We start from the raw sequence: 14,485 nt of genomic DNA, 5'->3' as shown, positions 1-14,485 counted from the left end.
ACAAGTTTCAACCTACACAGCCAGGATAAAACACTTGTTATTAACAGAGATGTTGCTCGAATAATCGTTCAAACAGTTTTTCAGGTGATACTAGTAAATTAGCCAATTAACTGCGTTTGACAAGTATACGCATCATCTTAAAGCTTGAAATCATACTGGTTCTTTCAACTATTATTTGTTTATTTTTTTAGACGAACATATAATTCCTCTTTGTTTTGCTTTGGTTTTTCATTAAAGTATACCCTCGATCCATTCGTCATGCATTTGACCAGTGCAGAGTTCATTTTTTCATTCAATTACACAATTATGTTTTTCCTTTATATTATATTATGTTAAAAATTAAATTATTTAAGACAGAACGATCATAAAAAGCTTTCTCATAAATATTATGAAAATTTATAAAACAATAAACCATTATATATATATCCGCTCTTCGCGGACATTTTCTTAATCTGTCCGAAAGAGAAACCGTTCTCACACTTCTTGTGGTGGGGGGGGGGGGGGGGGGGGGGGGGGCTCCTCTTCAGAAATGTCTGCAGAATCCAATGGTGCACAGCAAATTCTGCTAGCCAACCCACTTTTCGTAGAAATGTAACAGAAATGCATACAAAGTACGCATATCTACCCTTTTTTAAACTTTGATCATCGTTTACAAACATTTAATGATACGCAAAATTCAAAATTTTTATAGCTACATATTCGGGCAAGTCTCCTCTATTTTCTACGACCAATTTTACCTGCCTATCGTTTTTAATTTTCACGTAACACTTGGTTTTCTGAAAAATTCGACCGTTTTTACAAAAACCCAGTTTTTTCAAAAATTGGCCGTGATCCAGCAATTTCTTTTTCGGGTTCGTATTTAGGATAAGGAACTCTATAAGAATCATCTAGTGATTCTTGCAAGACACAAAAAAAATTCAAATTTGTTTCACAGTGTAATTGATAAATAATTTATTTAGTCTCGAAAGAATTAACGAGTTTGGCATCATATTATACGACAAGGGGTTAATTTAATTTATAGTTCAATATTGTTCAAGTTTGATTTTGTTCGTAGTTCGTATACTTCATTGGTACGCATGATGCACCAGTGATATTATTCAGAATTTTGAATTTCTAAATTGAAAATTTAATCCCACAGAGACGACATTCGATTCCCCAATTCTATTAATTTCCTGTTTTTTCTATTTTTGATTCTTTATGGTTCATTTTTAAGAATACACTAGTGATATCGATCCGAATTTTTAATTTCTAAATTGAAAATTTAATCCTTCAGAGTCAGCAATCCATTCTCCTATTCTTTCATTTTTCTATTCTTTCTGCTTTAAATCCTTCATACTTAATTAACACGCAGAATACACTAAAGATACTCTTCAGAGTTTTCAAATTATAAATTGAAAATTTAATCCTTCAGGAATGACACATATTGTCAGATCCAGGTTTCTTTCAATTTTCTCAAATTCTTCTTACTTCGGTACGGACGTTATTGTAATTTGTTTATAATTTAGATTGTATACATATTTTTGTATGGTTATCTTTAATATAGGAAACAGAACAAATAATAATGAAAACATACAAGAAATAAAGGCACTGAGACAATGGACACTGTAAAATATTTTACAGAGATATTGGTTGGTAAATATTTCATTTGTATTAATCAATAAAGTCCGATGTATTAAGTAACAGCGTTGATCAATTAATCACATTTTTTCCGTGTCGAATACATTCCTACGACGATCTGGAATAATACCTGAATTTACGTTCCCAGGAAGTGCTTAATCTAACTCTTATTAGTACATGTGTTAATTACGCGTTTACGCACACCTAGGAAAACAATGGCGACACGTATCTCAAAAGCAACTACCACTGACTTGAACCTAACTACTTCACCGACTAAACTTCTCGCGAGTAAACTATAACGTTCAACAGTGTATCTTCATTGCAACGCTTAACTGTTGCAACACCGTACCATAATAATGTAAGAGACTAATGGTGGAAGCACATAGTTTCATTTTACTTGCACGCGTTTAATTCGTTTCGATAGAAAAATTAACTAATGTTTTGAAAATTATATAAGTATTACTGTACAAATCCATCATTTCAAAAGGTCAACTGTTTGAAAATAGAAGGAAACAGTAAATTAAATAAATTAACTCAAACTTTGTATATTTCAGTATCATTACTATGGTTAAAAAAAGGTGTTACTTTTCCAACAAAATAGATGATACAAATATCATTTACAGAGTTCAATTGTTACATCCTACCCCACTAAGCACCTTGTATATTCATAATAATTGTTATTAATACTACCATTACTATTATTATTATTACTGTAATTATTATTACTATTATTATTGTCACCACGATTATTTCTATTACTACCACTTTCGTTAATTTTATCTTCAACGTCTCCATCGTGACATTATACCATGCCTGCATCCTTCTGAAAACGCGTTCATCATCATCTCTATCTAAAAACAACAATTATACGTACCGAAATGCTCCGCTAGCATTATATCTGCGTCTCCTTATAAACTTCACCACTCTGTGAACATCTTGTACATCTAATCCAGTGTGAACATAGCCAGCAATTCGGTGTCCATATTGTTAGTTAATCCAACCCCCAACGTGAACCATTAAGGCCCAAATGTTTCTCTCTTTTCCGAATTTCCCTACATCCTATGAACTGAAAAGAAGAGCAGTTTACCCTAACCACGCAACTGTCAACATCAAATTAAAACCTTTACCACGTTTCTCCAACTCGGACTCGCCGTCGTGTGACTCAGTAAAACACAAAACCTAAACAACTTTGGCTTTCAAGATCCCATCCTCTTTTTCAGGAGTATTACTCCCGTATGTTGTGGCAACATAACACCAATAAACAATTAATAAGACAAACTAAAACCATAAACTTTTTTATTCAATTTAACGTTAATTTCATATTTTTCCGAACATCATAAACTATTGGCAAGTAGTAGTGTTACCAACAGTTTCTCGCAACTATCTCGAAAAGTAAAAATCGGCGAAAACATTGCTGTTCCATAATTTCACTCAGATAGAAATTAATTAACATGTTTGCTACCAGTGGTTGTTTCGTTGACGATCTTTTCAATTATAATATTTCCTTCAATCCAATCAATCTTCTAAACAAAATATTAAAAAAATGAAACTGAAACGAATCATTGAGTTCCTAAATATAATGTCGCAGTTTAACATTTTTAATAACAATATCTATAGGATTAATTTCATTTTCAACATGTAAAATATAGGATTACGGCCGTCACAAATATGTGACGCTGCTACCGAACGTGTTAATGGGAGAAAGAAGAGCTGCAATTTTCATCGAATTATGTTGACCATTCAACCACTATGACTAAAGTATGTAAAATATTTACGATCCAGTTATCAAGTGTTCTTATGAAAAGGCAATTACAGTCGTTTCAAGCATTAGATTCTATTAAAACATACTGTGCTCGCGCGAACGCAAATTTTCAACAATCTCGGGAAAAAAATTTAGAGTGACCCAAATTCTTTACTTACAGCCACTAGGAAGGAGGTTTAATTAAAAACTCGCACGAATCCGCCCTCCTGCCCTTGTTACGTGAAATATACCTACGCATAAACGAAAAATGTTATTTAATTTTGTTTACTTTGCCCTTCGCTGTTTCTGGAGCGGGAGAAATTTTCCTCCTTGAAAACTACCTGGTTGTGAATCTTGTTTCATATTAACACTTAAGTAACCGGCATTGCATTTTTACAATATTATTTTATACCATTATAACTTTACCTGTCGATTGTGTTACCATAGAGCTGCAATGAGATACTATTTGTTAGTTTCAGATATAGATTATTTTTCGTTTCTGTTCTATGAACATTTATTTTTGTACTATCGGAAATTACGGTTATAAGATTTCTAATGAAATTATAAAATGACTTTATAACATTTCTTTTTTTTCAATTACTAATGACTTTGTTAATTGTCGAAATTGATACTATTAATAAATCAAGTAAAATCTTTCATTCATTAATCAATTTTCTAACGTTATTACAATATAATTAATCTATACCCGATGATTTTTCACGTTTCCACAATTCCTAGTTTTCCCTAGGAATATTTATGGAAGAATTTACTTGCTTCTCTTTACTCTTAATTTTATTAAATTGAGATAAAGTTGTAGTTTAGATAAAACTATTCTGAGAGTACATTACGTATACTTGCACATTCTTGTTTCTGGATTGTATTCGCTGGCCAACTGTTACGATCTTAATCTTCTCCCCAAGTCTCGAGTAATTTTTCTCTGATGTAATAGCTACCAAGATATCATAACTACTTTGCTTGATATTATCAGGAGTTATATATTCCGGATAGTCCGGAGACTGTGAGAGATAATGTCGTCAATTTGGCTACATGTGTTCACATTTCTCACTACACCCATATTTTTCAGTCAAATCATGATGGTTAAACTACTAAGGCTAGAAAAATGTCCAGTAATATTTTCTGCTTATATATTTTAATCATGAAACAGACAGTTTCGTTCAAAAGAAATATTAACAAAAATTCTAGAAAATTGTCAAATACGCAACTCTACAAATTCAATAAATAAACTAAACACGAAAAGATATGTGTTTTATGGTTTTCGTATTACTGAGGATTACAGAGTACGACATATACAATATAAAATAAAATACATTTTAGTGGTAATATGGTGGAGCCAATAAAAATTTAGAGCAGTTCCTCCATTGCCCGCGTCATGAAACTCGAGTGGAGTAAGCAAACAAAAACTGCTGCACAAACATCTTTCTTTCCAAGAAAGCGCCCTGAAGATCCTATAAATTCACCAGTGAGTAGGCCCTAAGACACGACAATTACCGTTTAAGGGATTGGCCAGGATATTTTCCAGACAACGTTCGTTGACAATTTTCAGCCGTGCCCCAAGTCTTTAGAAAGAGACATAGTAGCTCAGTTTAGGGACTTACTCGTAAATGAGCTTGTCCTAGTTAAGCAACGTGCTAAACTCGAACAAGATGCTTTAATAAATCAAATGGAAGAAAAATGTTAAGTTGAACAAACTAATTGTAATAAAACAATTTAAAAATATTATTCTCTATGTAATACATACTAAAATAAATAATAATGAATTGAATGACTGAACGCGTAAAGGGATAGCAAAATTTCAGAACCAATAAGTAATACTCCCTCCATCCCATATTATGGTACACCCTTTTCTGATATTTTCTCATTGTGAACCGTAATGAAATTAAACGATATTTTTATGACTCCTATTAGTCTAACCAAATTTTTCTAGACATTTGCATTATTACGTTGGACTTGAAATTTTTATCTCTTTCGTGAAATACGGTTATTCAAAGTACCAAAAATCGAGGGAAAAAAATGATACCCGTTGAGACAACAACATAGAAGATAACGGCATAGGAACTATTTTGCACGTAAAAACGGCAACAAATTAAGTCGCGGTACGATTAACAAAACTACAGCTAACTTTTCCCGAGTTTGGCACATATTGTGTAACCAGGAAGCGATTGATACAACAATTAAATCGATAGTTAAGTATTTAAATAAAGTTTCTAAAAAAACAATTTTAAATAAAGTTTATATGTAAATTAATTAAGCGTGTATGTTTTGCATACTTAATTTCAGACAGAGGGAGTAATAAAAGCTACAAAACCATTAACAACGTGTATTTCTATATATCACATATGAAACAGTAGCGATTCATAAATTTATTCAATCTTAAACGTGCAAAGAAACTACCACATTTCATAAAAGTCCTTGAACTTGGAAATTGTTCCGTTTCATATCTCAAAGATTAGTGAAATTTCTGTTATCCGCGCAAAAAAAGAGAGATCAGGAAAATGCGAGAAACAGCGAATACATGAATTTTTGTTGACTGAAAATTTCTTTCCATTTTTCCAAATATTACTACAGCAGAGCAGTTACACGAAATTACAATGACACAAAATTGACAAAAAAACTTGTTTGCAATAAAAGGAAGTATTAAAACTATTGGAAGTAAGGAAGCAGCTTCTACTGTTGCCAAGTATTCCTGCTAAGTTCGTAATAATTACGGAATTTATTCATCGGCAATTACTATTTCGTTGAATAATTCCCTTTGTCTTTGGTCAGACGCGCTGTCAATAGACTGCACATGTTTTTACGAAATAGTAAATTTTAAAGACCCTAAATATATTTGTCAGTTTACTAACATTGATAAAGTAAAATTATTTACAAGATAAACATTATTCTAATTGTTTATTGTTAACACAGTAATTAATTAATAAACTACATTGAAAAATTCGCAACCGAAATTGGAATTTGTTCTTAATGAGATTTGCACGTTTGCGACGTTATACCAATGTTAACAAATAGGCTTTTCTTATTTATCCATTACTACATTCTGGCACATGTTTTAAATATTGCTAATAAAAATGTTATAATATTAATTGCGTAAAATTCACAGTCTTGTAGTACATTTACTGTTACTGTCATATCGATAATACAATTGTTTAATCATTGATTTTATTGAATGAGACGTTCTCCAAGGCTTTTCGACTTCCTCAAAAATCAATGTCGAGCTAAGTAAAACTTTACTTACGGAGCAATGAATTTTATAGAAACTTGAAAAGTGCCTGTCATACAATTTCGACGAGTTCAGCTTCGCTTCACGCACCAGAGCGTGTGACACCTTTTAAGTTTCTTATCTTCCTTGACACTTTGCGAGTCAACGTTCTCTATCTAACTTTTTTTGTTATTCCGTACCCTTTTTCCGCGTGAACGCGGTTGTGTTTGAAAATCGTTGGAGTGGACTTTCAGGAAATTGCTGTTTCCTTAAGTAATCTTTACGTTGGAGCAGTAAGTAGATAGATAGCAGTATTAAGTCGCAAGCTTACTTGTTTCGCATAGTATTATAAAGAGCAGTTAACATCATTATAACGAAACCAAGTGGGAACGTACAATTTTAAATATTCGACAGTACATATCCCTTTTACATTGTTTTCATCCATATTATACATCTAATAATCTAATATAAATTCTTCTTTACTTACCTTCCAATATAATATTAGAATGAAATTTTCCAACGAGTTTCTAAGCCAATGGACCGCACATTTACGAAATTACTCAACAAGAATCAATTCATAATCAAAATCATTCAATGCACAGTCATATGTGTATTTTCACAGATTTCCTAAACCGTTTCTAAACTTCGTTACGCTCTAATTATAAAATTCTATTTTACACATGAAACATTATCAAGAAAGTTTAAACTATCACAAAAATTTCTATTTTACCGTTACTAGGTTGACATTCATTACACATTTTATCTTACTGTTCCCGAAAATATAGCTATTCGTTCGTCCAGATCTCAAAAATTTGAATTTCAGAAATAGAGAATTCATCCGAATTCTCCAAATAGATATCCATCTATCCATACAATTGTATTAGTAAAAATCGACATTTTACCAAATAATGTTTATCAAATTTACTAACCATCAGGGTTGACGGACTCCGTAAACCTAGTTAATGGATCGACTGCTTCCGTAATGGCCTCGAAATATTTCCCGGGTCATTCATTTACATCGTAATCATCGTATGGCAATCCGAACCGCACTTCATCAAAAAGTTAACGAAACGAAGCTATCGCCGTTTGTATTTCGCACGTCTTCGATACACGGGAATGATAAATGCGAAAATTACGGTACCGCGATAGCACACGGGGACATGAATTCGCTTTAGCGCGTCGGTTGTTTCCCTGGCTGAGCCGTGTCAACTCCACAATCATTTCCCTGTATCAATATCCACCTAAGTCGGATCGCGTTCGTCCCGCGATTATGACCGTGAAAATACTTTCCTTTTTTTCGCGGGACCAACAAAATCGATTTTATTGGAACGAATAGCAACGTTAAAAATCAATCCATGTGCCCGTATCAAAGGAAAATCCCCAGAGGACAATGCACCGAGGACAGTGCTGGAAAATTCGTTCCAGCTTTATGCTTCAGTACAATCGTGCCGGTTGCACCGAACGAAGTCCAACCGAACGACGGAGCTGCTCGCCAATTAGCAAGACGCGGTTAACGATACGTCCGTAAGAAAAAAATATAATCGCCGTTTCTCCTCGAGCGCGAAGAAACGAAAATTTTCAATTGCCGAACGAAAAGAGGATGTTTCCGTTTCCTTTAGCTTCAGTTGAATAACTAAATTCATGAAGATAGTATCATTGTACTGAAAATTATTCTGCAAATTGATGCTTTTATTAACTACTATTTTATATTAAATGTAGAATGCGTCAAACATTTCTTGAGGAACTGAACTTTTCGAAGAGAAGTAATTCACAATCGTCATTTCATTTGACATAGCGAAATTATAAAATTCAATATTCAGTATCAACTTTAATATAATGTAAATAATTAGACATGAAATATTGAAATAAAATAGCTCTATCTGTTGATTCGTTTATTGCTTTCATTCAATACTATCAAAAATGTACCTAATCAATGTTTTATTATTAAAAAAATATGAATGTATATAACGAAAACGCTTTTGAGGGTAAAAGGATAATAACATAAAAATGATTATTATTAAAAACTTTATTAATCTATGAAGTCAATGTTACATGGAGTAACATATGATACATGAACTTTGATGAAACTTGTTCTTTTCATTCATTTTTGTTCTACTGTACAACTATTTTGAATTTCTTTGTCACGTGTTAAATTTTAAGAACATCTTTAATCGCACATATGTTCATATTTTTGATAGAATTTTATTGGTCTCCTCGAATTCACGCAAATAAAAGGTAAAACAAAAACTATCGTATTCTCGTACAATTAAAATACGTAAATTTCTGCTATTTGGATACCGCATTGAACTACTGTGTAATAGGTATACAGGTATAATACAGTTAACGTTTTCGATGATCATATCTATGTGTTATGGAATTAACAAATGTTGCAACATTCTGTTCAAAGCACTCAATGATCTTAATTCGTACTTATGATTATTTTCACATCACTAATGAACGTATAAATAATCTATAACATTTCTGATTAACATGAACGATAAACAAATAGGGGAATAATCCATGCATAGTCTCCTTAAATTTATTATTCGCGTCAATAGCATTAGTTATTAGCCCCAAAATATCAATGTCGCTTCTGTTAAGCAACAATAATGGAAAAACACATGAAAATTCGAATTAAATTAAAAAAATAAAACGTTCGTCTATTGTATACGAAGTAATACTAAAAAGAAAAATGAATCCAAAAATAACTCCATAATATTTTGAAATATTTCGAAATTCTTCACACAATGAACAGGAAACTTTTAGGAGCGACCCGTTTGAAACAGAGTTACTCGATGGTGCAAGGCAACGAAATCTGAAACAGACAAGGAAACACGCGTGCCGACGCATCGCGCTCCAATAATTACGCCACAATTTAAATACGCCTACTTCCGCTTAAAGCGGATCGTTTCGGTGTGCAAGAACCCTCATGCGCCGTGTCGTTTAGCACGTGATTCGCCAGTGAATGGAAACCCCCGCATAAAGGGAAACGATCCTAAGAAAAAAATACGTACGATGTACTTTAGCGCGCCTTGCGCCGTTCAACGATAAGATTAACTATAGGCAACCGGAACTCTTTGAATAACTAAAGTGAGAGCTAAGTAGAATCCTGCACTTTGATTATCATTCCGCTATCCAGCAAAGGAACTATTTTCATCGCTTCTCTCCCTCGTTGTTCTGTTTTCTGGACTCTTTTCTCTATTTGAATCGTCGGGGAAAACTTGACGCAATGAAGAGAATCGGTGCCATGCTCGCTTTTATTTTCTATCTTCTTCAACAATGGAATTCCATTTTTTGTTCCTTTTTTCCGAATGCGAATCCCCTTGCAAACCGAGGTTCCGATATGTCAACTATAAAGTTTAACATTCGAACTATCGAGCAGTCAAATTGACTGTGTTTTATTCTCCTGTGGTGATTACATGAGTCTTTCAGTAGCTTGTAATTTAACTTATGCGTTATTAAATCAAGTTAATAGTTAATTTTTCGGAGAAACGCTTATATTTGCCCAACGACTGTAAAGGAAAGAATCAGGAATGTGCTATTTTCACCTGTCTGGTAGTTTAGTATCACGTTAGCAAGTGAAAAGTAGAATTTTATAGGTACGTAGTTTCTTAATCTAACTAATTATCTAAGTTAATTATCAATCTCGTATCTAGTGCATTGAATGAATTTATTATCCGCATTTTAGACCCGAAATCGAATCCTATACTGGAAAACGCGCCTATTTATAATGTAATATGATATCGGAAACACTGAAGGTTGATTTCTATAATTTCAAATCAACAGTTAATAATCGTGACATTAAACTTCCCGATATTGTGCCGGATAATTATAATTCATCTGATAAGTTAGAAATTGTATGTAAGGTGGAGTAGGGTAAGTGCATAAACGGGGTAAATGCATAAACGGGCTCTTATTAATATAATATGAGAGAAATTAAAATATCTAATATGTAGTAATCTACACAAAGTTAATATCATCCTATCCACGTAGATGTCGCCCAATTAATGAGAGGAATCCCCGATTTATGCCAACCACATCGAAAGCACCACATGTAAAGAACACGTCTGCTTTGAAGTTATCATAAATGTGCTGCAGTTTTTAAGGAAATTGTATGTTCTGTGTTATTATTTTTGGTAAGTAATAAAAAATATTGTTTATATTCCACTTTAAGTAAATAATTTCCGTTGAATTATTAAAATTTATCGAGAAAAACAGTAGTGTGCTCTTACCTCGTAAATATTGAGACAAAGGGCAAGTGCATCCCTTGTGGTAGGGTAAGAGCATATGGCTGTGCACGTGCCCTAGAAAATGTCCTGCTTGATTATTTCTTGTTTTACATCTCTGAATAATATACTTATAGTAAGTAGCTACGTTGAATAAACACTTTTCACTAATTCCTTTATATTTATTTATTTATTTATTTTATTTATTTGCTTTACTCCAAAACGAAACATATTTGAATGCGGTAAAAAGTATTTTATAGCAAACATATCAATAGTTATACCCTTGCCCCGTAGCATATGATATAAGGCTTCAAATCGGTTTTAATAGTCGGTTGTGCACATGCCCTATTTTCGGGAAAAGTACACAGTTGTTGGATTCTTTACAATTTTCTTAAAAAATTAAAATATACAAGTGAAATTAGCGAGAATTAAATTAGAAATTTTTTTGTCAATATTAATTAAAGCGTATTAATTCAAGTATTCGTTGATTTCAATAAATGTTAAAGTATTATAAAACAAATTAAAGATATATGGGTTGAAAGTCAAACTTACTGAAAACTGGGGTGCACTTACCCCATTCCACCTTAGTAATATTACCGAATTTCACTCTCGGGCAGAGTGTAATTTTCCAATCAAAACTACTACAAAATTAAAAGCGTTTCAAAAATTAGAACTGCCCGGAAATAGATCATGTTTTCTTTTCTTTTAAAACGCATAAAGTACGTCATTATTTAAGAACAGAACAATTTCATTCGTAAAATCGTTTTCATTACGAGATTCCAGAATATCTTTCTTTAAACAGAAGCATATAATTTTTTTCTGAGAACTTTCTACTTTTCATTCGAGTAAGTATTTTCATTAAAGCGTTTTTCCACGTTACACGTCTTACACGTTATGTAAAGGAATTGAGATTAAAGTCATACACACTGTCATTTAAAATCAACAGGTTATTAATTTAACCTTGTTCAGGTGATGAAAAATCTTACACAAAATCAACTTACATGTTATCTACACTGTTACGTTATTTTTCTTCAATGTGTGACTGAAGAATAAACAAATAAATGCATTAGTACAGTCCGTACTAATAATGTTTCTTTTTTTGTTAATGAAAATGTGCAGGATGGCTATAGTCGTAATTTGCTTACATATCGCCAAAAAATGGATGGCTATAGCAGCCCTTCTTTGCAATGGGTTAACATAATTATGTCCCAAAATTAAACAAGAAAAGCTTCGATAATCGAAAGCATAAAGAGGACCATCGCGTGTAACGCGCCCAAATAACGCCGAAATCGCCGAAAAATTTCGGGGAAGGAAAAAGACAGAAGCGCATTGGGGTTAAAGAACGTAGATGCGACGGAAACAAAAATCTCTCCCATTGTGTCGATTGTCCGCACAATGGAGATGCGATGATCGAAGAAGATGCACGGCAGGAAGCGTGCCGCGCGCCGGCACTATCGTAAAATAGAGAGAGAGGAATTTCGAACACATTAGTGGAAGAGTTGGCGGATGCGCGAATGAGCAATCTCCAGGATCTCTCCAAGTGTTTCCGGGGGTGCGAACAGGGCTAGCGCGGTACATACATTTTCGAACGCTCGTCGAAGAATAACGATGCTGTTCTTTCGACGACACGCATGCTGCTGTTCGAAATCCGAACGAGATAACACACGTGGGGACGTGTATTTTCGTGTACAACGCTCGCGAAAGGACACTATCAGTTCTCACCGGATACCACAAAAAGATCCACAGCATTAGGAGCAGCGTTACCCTGCGTCGTAAAACTAAACAGTTTTCCTAGCTACTTTAAAAACGTGACACGCTAGTGGATGAAAATAGTGCGTCTGTCGGGTGTTCGCCGCGGCTTTCGGCCAAAGAAAAAATAACTGTCACTCACGGAACACCGGGTCAAGTTCGAAATCGAAGGACACTTGAACTCTGAAAAGCTACGCGTTACACCTGCTGTACAAAATTATCATCAATTCATGTTATCGTCAAGTACATGGAACGTAAGAAAGTGAAGGAACACGAGGAACTCTTTAACCAAGGTTGTGGACACCTTAAAAAAATATAGGTTTGTTTTGTCCAGTAACCAACAACCCTAACAAGACTTAACAACGCCAGGAACAATGCTACTGAAGAAACACGAAACCCTCTTCTTTAAAAAGTGATAGATGCAATTTGAAGTCTCAGAGAAAGAAAAACTCTTCGAGCCCAAGAGTACCGATGCCGTTCACCAAATACCATAAAACATAGATTGAAACCAGCCACTCACCTTGAACGTATCCCAGAAAGAATAAACTGCACAGGAACCAACTCCGTGTCATCGCACTCATCCTGTAGTGGACAAACTGGACACTTAATCGGAGCAACCCTCCGACAGAGCGTATATCCCTTGATCACTGACCTCCGTGTATCACGACCACATTCACACGCGATGACGGGGTAGAGACGTGCAAGCGGTGTGTAATCCAGTGGGTTTTATTACGTGAACCCGGAGAGCAGAGAGTCAAATGGGGACCGAAGAAGAATAACAAGAATACGGTGCACAACGTGCGTGAACCACGCGCCTGCACGTGCTCTGCCGAACTCTCCACAAGGACGAACGAAAGCAAACTGAGCCACTATTCGCTATCCGAGTCCGTATCCGCTGAACTACCACCACCTCCACCGCTGTGCTCCCATCCCGCGTCGCGGCTCTACCACCTGCGCGCCCCGAGCCGCCGAACAGCGCCATCGTACATGCACACCACATAGCGAGGCATCCCCACCAGCCAGGTCGGGAATCGCGCTCGACACTCTCACCCTCTCTTCCTGATCCTCGCCCAACCTCTTCGACCCCCGAAACCCCACCTGACGCTTCCGACGACCCGTTTGCATCGTCTTTCTCGCACATTCTTCCATCGCACCGATCGTTCCATCTCTTTTCTATTTCCTGCGGCTCCTCAAACTACCCTACGCCCCCCTACGCGTACAGGTACAAACACAGCCCCGACTTCCTTTTTTTTCACCAGTCCCTTTCTCTTTTTTTCCAACCGACCTTATCGAGCACCGTCGATGCGCTCGGCCGATGTCATAAGTCCCCTGCACCTCATCCAGCGACCACTTATTCCTACGTATCAATTCATCGCGCTTGTTAAATTATCGTACCCCCACGAATCTCCTTTCGCGTGCGCCGCTCTATATTTTCCCTACAATTCCCGCCGCAGCACTCTTTTTCTATGCGATCGCACGTGCGCTACGCCGAGGAAGGGTGCCGGATTAATAACGGGAACGATTGTTTGCTGACCAGTACCCGTGGGAACTGTCGATTTTCTTCTTTTTCTTTGACTTTTTGCGCGGGCTTCTTTGCATCGACGAGGATGACCATGGGAATTGGTTCGGATTGTGTAACTACGTTGAGGCCAGTTTTTCCGCGGAATCGGTGCACGGGAAGGTTTGTGAATTTTATAGAGCGCGGTGAATTTGGTCGCGTTTGAAAGAAAAGGGTTTGCGAATTCGCCGTTAATTATGAGTTTCTAGTTTTTGTAGGTGTAACTTCGGGTCTGAATGTTGCTATTGCTAGGATTTTTCTGTGCACCAAGGTATGCGCGATATGTATACCACGAACCATAAGTATTGAAAATGCAAAGCGTGAAATCAAAATCAATTTGAGTTCCCCCATTTGCTGCATATAACGATAATGACGAT

The 14,485-nt window shown here is 35.3% G+C and overlaps 1 protein-coding gene across 2 annotated transcripts in view; it reads right to left on the bottom strand.

The window, feature by feature from the left end:
* Window positions 1-13,480, bottom strand: part of LOC116425282 (uncharacterized) — a 475,985-nt gene extending 462,505 nt beyond the window's left edge. For both annotated transcript variants that reach the window (XM_076366744.1, XM_076366745.1), the window contains exon 1: window positions 13,071-13,480. In XM_076366744.1, coding sequence (XP_076222859.1) covers window positions 13,071-13,131 — 61 coding nt within the window. In that variant the 5' untranslated portion in view covers window positions 13,132-13,480. The remainder of the gene's footprint in view (window positions 1-13,070) is intronic.
* Window positions 13,481-14,485: the final 1,005 nt, after the last annotated feature.

Source organism: Nomia melanderi, chromosome 4, assembly GCF_051020985.1.
Source record: "Nomia melanderi isolate GNS246 chromosome 4, iyNomMela1, whole genome shotgun sequence".
Lineage (NCBI taxonomy): Eukaryota > Metazoa > Arthropoda > Insecta > Hymenoptera > Halictidae > Nomia > Nomia melanderi.
Note: the sequence above shows the minus strand (reverse complement) of the source record. Positions and strands in the feature narration are given on the sequence as shown.